This window comes from Gadus chalcogrammus, chromosome 23 (genome assembly GCF_026213295.1).
Source record: "Gadus chalcogrammus isolate NIFS_2021 chromosome 23, NIFS_Gcha_1.0, whole genome shotgun sequence".
Taxonomy (NCBI): domain Eukaryota; kingdom Metazoa; phylum Chordata; class Actinopteri; order Gadiformes; family Gadidae; genus Gadus; species Gadus chalcogrammus.
This window is the reverse complement of record NC_079434.1, coordinates 18,249,827-18,265,849: the sequence shown is the minus strand read 5'-3', so window position 1 is coordinate 18,265,849 and position 16,023 is coordinate 18,249,827. Positions and strand designations below refer to the sequence as shown.

General features: G+C 45.2%; 2 protein-coding genes across 2 annotated transcripts in view; one reads left to right on the top strand and one right to left on the bottom strand.

The window, feature by feature from the left end:
- Nucleotides 1–3,519, top strand: part of LOC130377404 (uncharacterized) — a 119,692-nt gene extending 116,173 nt beyond the window's left edge. The window contains 6 exon segments of the mRNA XM_056584517.1: nucleotides 241–414; nucleotides 1,859–1,916; nucleotides 1,918–1,947; nucleotides 1,949–2,034; nucleotides 2,212–2,258; nucleotides 2,759–3,519. Of these exon segments, the coding sequence (XP_056440492.1) occupies nucleotides 241–414; nucleotides 1,859–1,916; nucleotides 1,918–1,947; nucleotides 1,949–2,034; nucleotides 2,212–2,258; nucleotides 2,759–3,315 (952 nt within the window). The 3' untranslated portion in view covers nucleotides 3,316–3,519.
- The window catches only part of LOC130377017 (piezo-type mechanosensitive ion channel component 2-like), a 108,037-nt gene that overhangs the window by 57,237 nt on the left and 34,777 nt on the right, over nucleotides 1–16,023 (bottom strand). Inside the window, exons 50-58 of the mRNA XM_056583959.1 lie at nucleotides 14,989–15,136; nucleotides 14,520–14,708; nucleotides 13,199–13,291; nucleotides 12,316–12,485; nucleotides 11,623–11,739; nucleotides 11,219–11,298; nucleotides 10,832–11,045; nucleotides 10,276–10,417; nucleotides 7,793–9,618 (exon numbers count right to left, since the gene is read on the bottom strand). Coding sequence (XP_056439934.1) covers nucleotides 9,511–9,618; nucleotides 10,276–10,417; nucleotides 10,832–11,045; nucleotides 11,219–11,298; nucleotides 11,623–11,739; nucleotides 12,316–12,485; nucleotides 13,199–13,291; nucleotides 14,520–14,708; nucleotides 14,989–15,136 — 1,261 coding nt within the window. The 3' untranslated portion in view covers nucleotides 7,793–9,510. The remainder of the gene's footprint in view (nucleotides 1–7,792; nucleotides 9,619–10,275; nucleotides 10,418–10,831; nucleotides 11,046–11,218; nucleotides 11,299–11,622; nucleotides 11,740–12,315; nucleotides 12,486–13,198; nucleotides 13,292–14,519; nucleotides 14,709–14,988; nucleotides 15,137–16,023) is intronic.

The window sequence follows — 16,023 nt, the reverse complement described above, 5'->3', positions numbered from 1 at the left end:
GAGTCTTTATAAAAAAAAAGTAACAAAAAAACTTCAATAAAGACATTTAATGTAGAATGTACAGTTTACTATTTTTTATTATTATTATTCTACCTATTCACATGTAGTCAGGCTTTTTTTAAAGCTTATTATTAGAATTTAAACATAAAAAAAATTTACATTGGCGTAACTTCTCTTTCAATTATGGAAAATGTTAAAGACATAAACACAGTAACATGGTCTTTTATTTTGTGTGTGAAGGCTGACTGGCTGTCATCTGTCAGAGAGATGCTGTGAAGCTCTGGCCTCAGTTCTCAGCTCCAACTCCTCTAGTCTGAAAGAGCTGGACCTGAGTACCAACGATCTGCAGGATTCAGGAGTGAAGCTGCTCTCTGCTGGACTGGGGAGTCCACACTGTACACTGGAAACTCTCAGGTCAGGGTTAGGGTTAAATGTGTCTTTGGGTTTGTTTAATAGTAAGGGATAATCCAGGACTAGGTGGGCTGTGATCTAAAAGAACAGACGACACGTGTCTAAAGCCCAGTTCAGACCAAAGATTAGCCTCGCAACGACTTGCAACTCGCAACTCCTTCCAACTCCTTGCGACGAGACGGGCTGCGACGTTCTAAAAATGGGGCAGTTCAAACTGCTGCACCGGGCGGCGACGTCAGGTGGTTTCCCTAGCAACTGTGAACGCTCTGGCACAGCTGAGAGCCGCAACAGCATCAGCATCACGCTAAAAAGTAGCCTAACTTAGGTTTGCGATTAGGTTGCTTGAGCTTGCACCCCAATTTAGCCTCCCGGACCCTACACACACATTGGCGGTTTATTGGGTTTCATTCTGATGTAAATGCGACGGCTCCGCGGTTCCGGGGGGGGCTTGGGCAGAGGTGTTGCTGCGCTGTCTCCACAGAGACAACGCAGCGATATCATCATGAGCAGTTCTAACTTTGTAGAGAGATTTCTATTTGCAAAAACTGTTGGTTTATTTTTATTGATCCCCTTCGAGAATTTGTGTGTAAAGGGGGGGGGGGACTAGGCTATATTCTCGCCTTCCTACTTGGTAAAGCGCATTGTAGGCCTGTTGCTTTGGGGCCGATACTGCGCCCATTCCTTGATTCGTTCTGCCGCAGCACTCCAAACAATTAATTTTATTCCAATGTTCGTCAAATCCACTCCAATAGTGGTCCTGCATTGAGTTGAAATCCAACTCTAATGAATATATGGTCCAGTTTTAAGTTTCAAGAATATTTATACATTCCCAGGGCATGGGATGGGAGATGGGAGGAGGGAGGCCAAGAGGCCAGAGGAGGAACAGAACTTTAGAGGACGAGGATTTTAGGAACGTCATTTTTCTTTTTTTGAAGGGTAGTTTATTTTGCTGTCTTGTTAGCTGCTAGTGTGTTATTAGTTAACAGGTTATTCTAGCTGACAGAACACTGGCCAGCTGATGTGAGGGTGAGGGGTTGCTGTCCTGTTAACTGCTAGCATGTTATGTATGTTATATGTGATGTAACTCTGACCAGCTCCTGTGAGGGTTAGGGTTAGGGGTTTGCGTCTGTATTTATGGATGTATGTGGTATATGTTTTTTAACTCTGAGGAGTTGCCATTAGTGTAGACATGAGGCTCGGTGCTGGTGGCTCTAGACGGGCTGTGATCTGAATTAAATCCTAAAGCTTTAAGTTGTCCATCATATGGAATTCTTTATTAATCTGTTTACTTCAGTAAGACAATATTCTCTTCCAGATAGAATAAATAAAGGTGTGTGTGTGTGTGTGTGTTGTGTGTGTGTGTGTGTGTGTGTTGTGTGTGTGTGGTGTGTGTGTGTGTGTCGTGTGTGTGTGTGTGTGTGTGTGTGGTGTGTGTGTGTGTGTGTAGGTTGTCTGGCTGCCTGGTCACACAGGAAGGCTGTGCTTCTCTGGCCTCCGCTCTGAGCTTCCAACACTTCCCATCTGACAGAGCTGGAACCTGAGCTACAATCACCCAGGAGACTCAGGAGCTGCGCTGCTCTCTGCTGGACTGGAGGATCCACGCTGGAGACTGGACACTCTCAGGTATGGCGAGGAAAGCTCATCATTCAGAGAAAATGTCTCCTACAAGGATTCAACCCTCTGCTAGATGAAGTTGTTTGAAAAGGCAGCTGTAACTTATGTGTGTAGAAAAGTGATGAGACGGCAGATGATGATGGTGAATGTTTCAACATGCTGCTCTCACTTTGTTTTCCCCGCCAGTGTGGAGCACGGTGGAGTGTGGAGACTGAAACCAGCTCTAGAGAAGTGTAAGTGTCTGTTTGATTCATCACAACGCACACTGACTATTGAGAGGGAAAGTCAATCCACACAAGCAGGAGGTGACGTCCTGCCTCATTCAGATATCGGGAATGAAGCTGATGACTGACATCATGTATCCTTACATATATAAACATTAACATAATTGCTAGTGATATATCAGGAGTGATGATTTACAACATTGACATAATACCCATAATAATCAGGATACTGTAATCATAATTACATGTCTACATATATTCAAAAACTATTAAATTATACTATCATCTTGTCACTATTATAATAATCATAATTTTGTTTTAATTCCTGTCATTACATTAGCTATGGCACATAATAATCATATTAACATGTTTTGAATGATGCATGTGTTTCACCTTAGATTTAAATTAGAGCTGGTGATGCTGTTTATTTAATAATGATGACGATGATGATGATGATGATTATAATTAATAATATTGGTTTAGCAGCCTAATCGTGTTTCTCCCGTCAGATGCCTGTGAACTCACACTGGACCCAAACACAGCCAACGGACGACTCTCTCTGTCTGAGGACAGCAGGAAGGTGACGCTGGTTGAAGAGAACCAGTCGTATCCGTATCACCCAGAGAGGTTTGACACCTGGGCGCAGGTGTTGTGTAGAGAGGGTCTGACTGGCCGCTGCTACTGGGAGGTAGAGTGGGGAAGACGGGTTGATATAGGAGTGGCATACAGAGGAATAGCAAGGAGAGGAGGGAGTAGTGACGGCGTGCTTGGAATGAACAACAAGTCCTGGAGTCTTGTTTGTGGTGAAGACGGTGACGCTGCTCTCTACACTGCCTATCACAACGGTAGTAGAACAACCATACGTCTCCCCCCCCCTCGCTCTAACAGAGTAGGAGTGTATCTGGACCGGCCCGCTGGCTCTCTGTCCTTCTACAGAGTGTCCCCAGGTGGAGGAGGGTCCTCAGACACACTGACACACATCCACACCTTCCAGGCCTCCTTCACCCAGGAGGTCCTCCTCCCTGGGTTTGGGTTAGATAAGAGTGGTTCCTCAGCGTCTCTGTGAGTGTCCATTGTAGATACACAAACACACACACAGACCCAAAAAAAGAAAAGAAAAGCACGCACATGTACACAGTCATAAACACACCCAAACCAACAAACACATATGTACATAGAAATTAACACACACGCACACAAACACATACACACACAAACGTATACAGACTTCAGTGTTTCCCACAGACCAAGGACCAATGTGTGGTGCGCGGGGGGGGGGGTGGGGGGGGGCCACACAGCACGGCGACGCGGCCGTCAGTGAGTGTGCATGTAACTCTGCGTTTACATGCGGACACATCTGATCCGCATAGATGTGGAAGAACAGCTCAATCGGAATAGAAAAGTATCATATATATACGCCTCAATCGGTTCGGAATAGAATTCTATGCGGAGTATGAGAGGTGGTGTAGTCCGCTATAAACACTTATTCCGATTAGATTGGGGTTTAACTTGGAGCAGCTGCAGTAGTTCGCAATTGGTCCACTCCGTCTGTACTTTAATGCACACCGAACTTTACCGCTTGTCAAGGAAATTGGATTTATTGCCTGATTCACGTCTTTGTTATTATCACTCCGTAGTGCTATGCAGAGATGAATGGACGGAACGATTTTTTGATTTCCAAATCGCGTTATAAAAAAAAAATATATATATATATATATTAAAAAAAAAAAAAAAGGACACAATCAATTCGTGGCGTTCGATCTTGATTCTGTGGCGCCGCGCCACACAATGGTCTATGTATGGGAAACACTGGACTTAATCACACACACACACACACACACACACACACACACACACACACACACACACACACACACACACACACACACACACACACACACACACACACACACACACACACACACACACAGAGACAGACTTATTTACACAGACACGCACACACACAGAGACAGACTTATTTACACAGACATGCACACACACACACACATCGTTCATGGATCTAAACCCACATCAGGTCTGTGTGCCGGTGGTAAGCAGCAGGTAACATCAGTGTCTCTCGTGGTTCATCTCTCAGCCCTCTCTGTGTTCAGCTGGGCTGCTGAGCGTCAGATTAGAGGGGGCCGCTTGGGTCTGGGGGTCCTCACAGTCCTGACGTTGTTGAGGACCAGCTGTTAGGGGGACGTTTGAATACCTGTGGACCCATGGACGTACCTGTAGTGCATCGGGTTGTTGAGCAGCAGCTGTTGGTGCTCTGAGGGGTCAACCCGTTCAGTGGAAGTACAACACTTTGTGATTGATTTAAATACTCCACTGAACTCCAAATGCTGCATTTTATTGGGCTTCTGGAAGGTTCAGCATAAACCATGAAAGGAAGATCTTCCTTTGGGTAAAGCAGCTTGTACAAAGATTTACTTTCTAATCTAAAATGTGTTTTAAATGTTGTTTGATGGAGCCTTTTTTTGCTACAATATTTGCTATATTTTCAACATCGTAATAAAGGAATTTGATATCAGTTTTTATTTTGCCATGTCTGACATGGAACGTGATTTAATGCAGATTAAACAACATAATCATAAATTTATATAAGTGGTCTATGGGAAAGGGTAACAATGTCCATGTTGTGAATGACTTTAAACGGAAGATCGATTATTTGTGTTCTGTTGGGAACAACAAGTCAACATGTTTTAAAAGCTTACGATTATGTATTAACTGACTATGTTATGTTGTCTTTTGTTTTTGTTAGTTACTATTTTATTTTGCTTGTTTACTATATTTACTTATGTTTTAATTTTTGTAACATCATCTTGTAGTTGTTTTTGTTTTATTTTTTTGTCATTTTATTGTATTTTATTTCTTTACCTTACCTTATTTTAATTTTAGGTGGGCATCATTTATAAGCCCTTTGGGATTTCTTTTGTCCCACCCGTGCACTTTTGTATGTCTATGTTCATCTTTTTGCCACTTTAATCTTGTTTATCTGCACAAATAAAACTAAACTAAACCTGTGCAGTTTTTAAAGATACCTGTTTATGATTTGCAATTGTAACTCAGTGGATCAACTGAACGTTCTCGTGTGTTCAGATGATTCTTCCTGTTAGTTCAGTTGAAATCCTTCAAGTCTTCTTGAGACGTCAAGGGTATGAAGTAATGCTGTACTTTGTATCGTCTGTGGTGAAATCCCGTGACTCTCGGAGTATCAAAATACAACTGGAAAAAAAAGCTTATGGGAAACACTTTTACATTAAAGGACAAGGAACAATTATTAAAGAGTGAAGAGAAGTCAAACAGACTAAAAAGAATAAACTGAAGAGAATTACTGGTTTAAACTGTACTCACACGCGCACACACACACACACACACACACACACACACGGTTATTACCTCTGAGGCTAATTCAAGGCTAGTTGCTACTCAACTCACATTTAGCTTGATAAGACCCTGGCCGGTACCAAGGTTTTGCTTGCACTTGATTTGCAAACAACCATGGAGCAATACACACAGGGAACCTTTTTCAGTTAACACCCCCCCACCCTCCTGGGCAAATTATGACCCTCTCAGGAAGTGAGGATCAGGGGAGCGGTGAGAATGAGGGCGCGGCCCGCTGCTCTGGGCTATCGTCTATCTACTGGACATGACTGCAGTGTGGAGGTCCGACCAGCAGGGGCAGCACTGAGGAGGCCTCAGTCCTTTGTTTGTTCTGGGAGAATGGCAGAACGTCTCACTGGTGTCCCACTGGTGTCTCACTGGTGTCCCACTGGTGTCTTACTGGTGTCCCACTGGTGTCTTACTGGTGTCCCACTGGTATCTGACTGGTGTCCCACTGGTGTCTGACTGGTGTCCCACTGGTATCTGACTGGTGTCCCACTGGTATCTGACTGGTGTCCCACTGGTATCTGACTGGTGTCCCACTGGTGTCTGACTGGTGTTCCACTGGTGTCTCACTGGTGTCCGACTGGTGTCTTACTGGTGTCTCACTGGTGTCCCACTGGTGTCTCACTGGTGTCTCACTGGTGTCTTACTGGTGTCCCACTGGTGTCTCACTGGTGTCTCAATGGTGTCTTACTGGTGTCCCACTGGTGTCCCACTGGTGTCTCACTGGTGTCCCACTGGTGTCTCACTGGTGTCTTACTGGTGTTGAATCAATCCTCACTGATGGTGCGCCCTCGCATAACTTGAACTACAAATGATTTCGATAAGTTAAACCCATGTCCTGAAACACTTTGGAGGGTTAGCAGTAGAAGCTCCTCACTAACTCTGATGACATTCATAGACAGATTATGACATATCAATTTTTGGCGATTTGAACGAATTTCGAATGCACCGCTTTCAACCACAAATAAAAACGACTTAAAGAAACTCAATACAAACAGTTCCTTACATTAATTGACAGTAATGCATTTCACCTATGAAATGCATTTTTTCCGGGGTCTGTTCCGTGCGAAATCCTCCACGATATCATCAAAGTCCAGTGCATTGGTAAGGTCGCTCTCAATTGCCATGAGAGAAAGTGCCTTGAGGCGTTTTTGCCTCAGTTCATTTTTTATCCTGGACAGAAGAGAGAATGACCACTCCCGTTCCCAATTACTGACGGGCAGAGTCAGAAAAAGCCGTAGCGCTACATACACATTTGGCAAACATAGATTGCAGTCCACAATCTAGTATAATTCGTAGCAGTCCTTTTGGGGTTGCATCATCTCCAGGCTTGTTAAATGATCTGAACTGAATAAATTCATTGCTTCAACGCTCCAATTAGAGTTCGCCGTTGCTCCATGTTTAAATGACAGTGACTTGTTCGTGACCGGTCTCAAATTTCCAAACTGAAATAGTGCCCCCTATTGATCTTTTTATTAATTTATTTGTAATAGGCCTACTACTGCTGTTTTCTCTTGAATTTTTGTATTTCTCTACTGATTGCTTCGACAATGCAAAATTAAAAGCTACTAACGGTGGGGGCCAGGGCCTCACTGTTAGTAACTTGTGGGGCCCAGGGCCCCACTGTTAGTAACTTGTGGGGCCCTGGACCCCACTGTTAGTAACTTGTGGGGCCCTGGGCCCCACTGTTAGTAACTTGTGGGGCCCTGGACCCCACTGTTAGTAACTTGTGGGGCCCTGGGCCCCACTGTTAGTAACTTGTGGGGCCCTGGGCCCCACTGTTGGCCCACTGTTAGTAACTTGTGGGGCGGCTCAGTCTACTTCAGTTACTAACAGTGGGGCCCTAGTGGGGCCCCTCAGGGGTCATCAACCGCTGCTCGGACAGAGCTCCACACGTCCACACACACCTCACCACCGGTGTCCCTTCGTCAGGACTTCATATACTAAAGACACTTCAACATTACAAAAACATCTCTACCTGCGTTGAGAGCAGAGTGGGAACGCTCACTATGTGGTTGGCAGAGACCGGCATGAACATAGGATTGATTCTAGGATAAGATAAAAGGGTTTAGGTTCTACCCTTAGATTTTAAGATAATCCGAAGAAATTAAACGTTGTCCATATTAGTTCATACATTTAGACAAGCTTACCTCCCTGAACGAGGACCTCCAGCATAAGAAACACGGCCGTGTGGACCAGAACTCTGTTGAGTTCTCTCATCTTGTTGATCCTTTCTGACTCTTGAGTCTCTCAGTCGGCTGCAGCTCAGCTCAACCAGTCAGTGAAACGATCACATGACTCATTCCCTTCATTGTCTTGTTGCCTTGAGGAGGCACGAAATATGTTGTGATGCCAGTCCTGCCTCACCTGTGAATCTTCCCAAGTCATTGCTGCGTCTTCCGACAAACGTACTTATTGTCACTTTGGATAAAAGCGTCTGCTAAATCCCCTAAATGTAAATCACTGGACTGCACAAAGTCATCCCTGGTTGCGGTTTGGAGCTAGACGTTGTCCCTCAAATTAGACGAATGTAGACCTCCGGTCAATAAAGACTTGATTTAGAAACAGTGAAGAAGTACAGGGGTAGGCCCAGATGAAGAGAAATCATTTAATCACAGCTAAATTCCAGTTATTAAGCTAAAGTGTAAATGTCCAGTTATTCACATTTCTAAATTAGGTTCAGATCTTCTACCATACATGTTCACAGTCAGGGGGGCTACAAGACGTAGCAATCTTTGCCACACAGTGACATTAAACAGTGAAAGCATACATGGCACATACACATCATGGCAGGCACTACATGGGGCAGAAACTAATAGAGAACCACTTATCAATACTAGTACATGGTACAGTTCAGAAAGTAATACAGAACCACTTATCAATACTAGTACATGGTACAGTTCAGAAAGTAATACAGAACCACTTATCAATACTAGTACATGGTACAGTTCAGAAAGTAATACAGAACCACTTATCAATACTAGTACATGGTACAGTTCAGAAAGTAATACAAAACCACTTACCAATACTATTACATTGTATATGGAGCAGAAAGTAATACAGAACCACTTATCAATACTATTGCATGGTACGTGGAGCAGAAACGAATAGAGAACCACTGAACAATACTAGTACATGGTGCAGAAACTAATGGAGAACCACTGATCAATACTAGCATACAGTGTCTGCAATGGCTGCTCAGCGATTGTTTTCCATATATGGAAGTGGCCTTACATTGCCAAGCCTCTCAGATTAAACAGCAAAGTGACTCAAGTCGGTTGCTCTGAAACACCTGACGGACCAGCATCGAAATGACCAGAAAACCGGTCTTTTTGATGCTGCTAGCAGTTAGGATTCAGTGTATAAAGTGTATAGTAAGAGTCTGAATGCACGGAACACCTCTACTCCAGCTCAAATGTGCATCCCGTGTTTATGATGATGTCTGCTGTAAACAGGTTTATACCGGTGAACGGTACTGGGAGAGAGAAGTTTCTGTTAAAAGAAGGACTCGGGTAACAATAGTAGTGAGATTAGTACCGACAATGGTACTAAGAGTAGTACTCAGATGAGTACCGAGTATAGTACTGCAGCGTAATCACGGTGATTCAGCAGAGGGTACTTCCTCTGGCCCAGATTTACTGCAGTACTCCAGTACAGTACTACCATAGTACTCCCTGTACTGTAGTCTAGAGTCTAGTTCCTTTGTTCTTCACAGTCGTGTGTTGCAGACCTCCCATCATCCTCTGAGTAAAGCCCAGGTCCCCCCTGTCTAACGTTGCTTTGGTTTAATCCACGTCCTCCCTCATGGCTTCTTGTCATGATGACTGGGTTAAACCATTTGGTTTAACCATTGGGTTAAACCATTGGGTTAATATGTCCGTCGTGTCCATTTAATGAGTGTCTCAGGGGAGCGGTAGAGGAAGATGAGTTTAGCGTAGAGCTCTTCCTCCAGCTCCAGTTCCCCCGTTTCCCTCACCTGGAAAACAAAGCAGGCAATCAACCAATAAGATTAACCCAATAACCATCAACCAATCAGACGAACACAATGCAATCTACCAATCAGACGAACGCAATACAATCAACCAATCAGATGAACACAATAACCATCAACCAATCAGTCGAACACAATACAATCAACGAATTGGACGAACACAATACAATCAACCAATCAGATGAACACAATAACCATCAACCAATCAGACGAACGCAATACCAATCAACCAATCAGATGGACCCAATAACCCTCGACCAATCAGACGAACACAATAACAATTAACCAATCAGACGAACACAATACCAATCAACCAATCAGACGAACACAATACCAATCAAGCAATCAGACGAACACAATACAAATCCAGCAATCAGACGAACACAATACCAATCAAGCAATCAGACTAACACAATAACGATCAACCAATCATATGAACACAATAACAATTAAACCTAACAATTGTTAGTGCTTAGCACATGGTTCTAATAACATCCTTACTGTATCGACAGCGATATATCGTAGTTCATCCTTCTTCTGACAAATGTACTTTTTGAAAGACACTTGGGATAAAAGCATTGGCTAAATGCCCTCAATGTAAAGGTAAATGTAAATGCTGTGGTCAGCGTGTTGGAGACGTACCAGGAAGATGTCCGTGCAGAGCTTGAGGATGCGGTCGACGCAGGGCAGCTCCTCGAACATCAGGGAGTGGCTGATGCCGCTGAAGAACTCACGCACAAACTTCCCGATCACCAACACAACCGACGCATAGAGTCCCATGATGCTGCACACACACACACACACAAACAATCAAGCACATTACTACAGACACACACATCAGTATTGACACACACCCATGAATACTGCACACACAGACACACATCACGACTGACAGTCCCATGATGCTGCACACACACAGACACAAACACATACACACACACATACACACACACATCACTCTCCCATGATGCTGCACACACACACACACACACACACACACACACACACACACACACACACACACACACACACACACACACACACACACACACACACACACACACACACACACACACACACACACATCACTGATTCATTCATCATTTTCACATTAAGACGTGAAATGACACCAACACCACAACTGCAAGAAGTTAAAGAGCATATTATATAATAATGTAGTGTGTGTGTGTGTGTTTACCCGTATCCTGCTAGAAAGCCGAGGCTGGGGGGGCTGACTTTATCACTAAAGACAAATAGTTCAAGTCCCGCCCGTCGCCTGCCAATCACAGGAGCGGGGTTTCTGGTTGGTGTTAAGCTGTGGGCGGGCTGGTCCACGATCCACCACTCCTGCAGCTCCCCACTGCGGCTGGTCGACCGCTCCAACGCGATCTGGATGTCCTTATAGCTGTCTTCTGCTTGGACGGAGAGAGGCAGAGAGGGAGAGTGAACGTTTGTGTGTGTGTGTGTGTGTGTGTGTGTGTGTGTGTGTGTGTGTGTGTGTGTGTGTGTGTGTGTGTGTGTGTGTGTGTGTGTGTGTGTGTGTGTGTGTTGGGGCATTTGTGTGTGTGTGTGTGTGCGCTCGTACCTGTGTAAAGTTGTTCTATTGGCTTGGCATTTGAGTCACTGGGAGCACGCATGAAACAAGGGAACACCTGACCTATAACTCTGTAGACACACACACACACACACACACACACACACACACACACACACACACACACACACACACACACACACACACACACACACACACACACACACACACACACACACACACACACACACACACACACACAAGAAGGGGAGAGAGAGACAGAGAAACAGACAGAGATGGAGGTTGAGGTGAGGAGATAGCATGATGAAAATAAAGGGAGCATATGTATTTTTAAATCCAATTGATATAATAAGCAGTAAATCACAAACACACAAACAGGACTACTCTCTCTCACTCTTGCCTACCCCCCCGCCCTCTCTCCTCCCCCTCCTTACACAGGTGTGGAGGTGTTTCCAGACAGCAGGTGTATCAGGTTCAGTCTGGTGTCGTCGTCCAGGTAGGTCACATGTTTACCAGACGCCAACTCAGCCTTGGCCCCCAAACTCAGGTTCCTGGTCGACACAAATACAGTAGTAGTAGTATTAGTAGTACTCGCAGTAGTACTGTTGTACCTTCTATACAGAGGCACTTCTGTACCTCTGTATATTGTCAGCAGGCTTGCTAGGCTTTCTAGGCTAAGCCAGGCTTGCTAGGCTAGGCTATCTCGCTAACCTCCCACCCTCAGAAGAACTGCTACCTCTATACCGTTTTATAATGTGAGGAGGCTGGCTAGGCTAAGCTTTCTAGGCCTGCTAGCTAACCACCCAACCTCAGTAGTAGTGGTAGCATCTAGTATCAGTACCTCTGTAGGCCTATGTTGTCAGCAGGCTTGCTAGGCTAGGCTAAGCTAGTAGTGGTAGCATCTAGTATCATTACCTCTGTAGGCCTATGTTGTCAGCAGGCTTGCTAGGCTAGGCTAAGCTAGTAGTGGTAGCATCTAGTATCAGTACCTCTGTAGGCCTATGTTGTCAGCAGGCTTGCTAGGCTAAGCTAGTAGTGGTAGCATCTAGTATCAGTACCTCTGTAGGCCTATGTTGTCAGCTGGCTTGCTAAGCTAAGCTAGTAGCGGTATTATCTAGTATCTGTACCTCTGGATGGTCCAGGAGATGGTCAGAGGGAAGTCCTCGTCCTGGCCCAGGACCTGGCTGAGGTACTGCCGGCTGGGAGGACTGATGGTCCAGAGAGAGTTGCTGCTGCCCTCCAGCTCGGCTACGGTCACGTCCTCCTTGGTGTACGCCTCGAAGAACTGCAATGCATTCTGGGAAATACACACATTGCATCCGTTTTTGTAAACCTTTTTAGTCAAACATGCCACCCCGTACTGCCATCAAATGGCGATGACCTTGGCACTAGAACCACTTTAACAACAAATATGGCGGACGCTGATGTGGAAACGTTCGGTTGAATGCGCTACCGCAACCTTATTAGACAACCTGGACGGTTTTTAGTTTCTCGAAAGAACACCAAACAACTAAACTTGAAGCTAGTGTTGATAAGAAAGATGCGTTTGCCGTACTTCCAACAGGATATGGTAAAAGTAAAATTTGCGCTCAGTGCTACATCAACAAAGTGTCGCTAATGAAAATGAAAGTGAAAGGCTTTGCTATAAAGTGATGAAGTGGTGAATGATGTTACCTTAAAGAGTCCATCTGTAAAAACTGATGAAGGAGTGATGCAACTTACAGGGGTTTAGCTATGAAGGGATGAAGGAGTGATGTTACCTACAGGGGTGTAGCTAGACGGATGAAGTGGTGAAGAATGAGGGATGTTACCTAGAGGGGTGGAACTGTACAGACTGATGAATGAGTGATGTTACTTAAAGGGGTTTAGCTACAAAGGGATGAATGAGTGATGTTACCTACAGGGGTGTAACTGTACAGACTAATGCAGAGTGATGAATGAGTGATGTTACCTACAGGGGTGTAGCTGTACAGACTGATGAAGGAGTGATGAATGAGTGATGTTACCTACAGGGGTGTAGCTGTACAGACTGATGAAGGCGTGGTAGTCTTCCTCGTTCAGGTCCTTCAGTTGGTTCTGCTGGGCGCTCATGGTGAAGATGGGCTGGGAAGGAAACGTTAGAATCAACCACGAGGACCACAATGCTATGAATGATTGATACATTGTAATGTTATTATGTTATGAATGTTAGGTTATACCTGTTATGAACATTACTATGTTATGACTGTGATGTCATGCATGTTTCTATGTTATTAATGTAATGTATTAAAGTAAGTATAGCAATAATGTGATGGTACCCTCCCAGGTGATGTTACACCTGGTACATGTACATCGACATTTAGGGCATTTAGCAGACACTTTTATCCAAAGCGACTCCCAATAAGTATATTTGTCAGACGAAAAAGGAACAACAATATATCGCTGTCTGTACAGTTGAGATGTTCATAGAACCAAGTGCCAAGCACTAACAATCGCTAGGTTAACACATTCCCAGTATACAGCAAAGATAGCTAGGATAAGACGCTGAACCATGCTGAGTATTATGTTTAAGTGCCAGGACGTACAACATAACATAAGTGTGTAAGACAGGTGTGTGTGGGGGGGGGGGGGGGGGATGGCTATGCAGAGTCCAGGTGAACTCTGAGCTAGTGAGGAAGCTGGTGAGCGACTCCGCGGTCCTGACATCGACAGGGAGCATTTAGTGATGTCATACCTGGTACCCTCCCAGGTGATGTTACACCTGGTACTGATGTTATAGTGATGTTACCTGGTAGTAATGTTACACCTGGTAGTGATGTTACACCTGGTACAGATGTTATAGTGATGTCATACCTGGTACCCTCCCAGGTGATGTTACACCTGGTAGTGATGTTACACCTGGTACTGATGTTACACCTGGTACAGATGTTATAGTGATGTCATACCTGGTACCCTCCCAGGTGATGTTACACCTGGTAGTGAAGTTACACCTGGTAGTGATGTTATAGTGAGGTTACTTGGTAGTGATGTTACACCTGGTAGTAATGTTATAGTGAGGTTACCTGGTAGTGATGTTACACCTGGTAGTAATGTTATAGTGAGGTTACCTGGTACCCTCCCAGGTGATGTTACACCTGGTAGTAATGTTATAGTGAGGTTACCTGGTACCCTCCCAGGTGATGTTACACCTGGTAGTGATGTTACACCTGGTAGTAATGTTATAGTGAGGTTACCTGGTAGTGAAGTTACACCTGCTAGTGATGTTATAGTGATGTTACACCTGGTAGTAATGTTATAGTGATGTTACCTGGTAGTGATGGTACACCTGGTGGTAATGTTATGGTGATGTTACCTGGTACCCTCCCAGGGTGATGGTGAGGGACACGTCCAGAGGTTTGTTGACCACGCCGGCCACAGACTTGACCAGCGACATGAAGAGCAGCGGGAACCACACGATGCAGATGAGCAGCAGCACGATCAGACCACCCATCCCGTACTTCACCACGCGCTTCTTCTTCTGCCCCCGGGGCTGAGGGTAACGCTGCGCATACACACACACACACACACACACACACACACACACACACACACACACACACAAACGTTATAGATCAGTAAACACACACATACACGTTATAAATCAGTAAACATATACACACATACACACATTTTATAGTTCAGTAAACACATTCACACAAACATACATACACACACACACACACGCATAACATAACATAGATCAGTAAACATATTCATACAGACGGACAGACACACAGACACACAGACACACAGACAGGCTAGGCGTGCGCGTTGGTCCTTACCCTCTCAGACTCCCTCCAGCACTTGAGGACGAAGGTGTGGGCGTAGATGTCCTCCACGCAGATCCAGGAGGACAGGGACAGGGTGGTGTCGGTCCAGACCCAGTCCATGACCGCGCGCAGCTCCGTCAGGAACGGGACCATCCGGAACCTGGAGCCACACAGGAGGTCAGAGTCCGCTCCCCTGATGGAGAGGGAGCCCCCAACCTCGCCTTTTTCTAATCCGTTGAGCGCGCGCGTGTGTGTGTGTCTGTGCGTGTGTGTGTGAGCAGGGCCGGCGATCGGCATAGGCGACCTAGGCGAATGCCTAGGGCGGCAAATGTGTTGGGGGCGCCCTCTGGTGGCGCCCTTAATAAATTAATTTAATTTAATTTAAAGGTGGGGTATGGGATTTGGGAAACGCCAGCAGATTTGGAAAATACACAATCCCTGCCCGTTCCACAGATGATTGACTTGTTTAATTGTCATGTCAGAACTTCTAACTCAGTGGCTGTAAGTGGGTTATGATAAGGATTTCAAGTAATTTTGCAAAAATTGCCAAAAAAGAGAATTCCATACCCCACCTTTAAACAAGCGAAATAAAACATGTTTATTTAATACGTTCCCAAATGGAATGGACAAGGTGGGGATCGGTAGTCTGGCTATTGCCAGACCAAGCTCAATCGTAGATTGCACGTTGGTCTGGGGAAGCTGCCGTCATTTTCTTCAGCACCAGAGGCGTGATCAACGGGCCTAGTTCAACTGACTCTGCACGCGATTGGCTGCTTGCCGTCACTACCCTGTCGTCATTGTGTTAAACCAGCTAATAGCGCACCAAGGGGAAAAGCCAGCTTGCTGATTGGCTCCCGCAAAAACGTATCGGAAGCAGAAAGGAATGTATTGCTCTTCTCCAGACCCTGGTGCAGGGCGAACTCAAATCGCCGGGGGAACGGGGGATCAACTGTTAGTGCGGATTGAAACCCTCACTGAAGCTCGCAGGGCAATGCGTGCCCTGCGTGCCCCCCCCCGCTAGCCCCGCTCGGAGGAGGTTTCACGCAG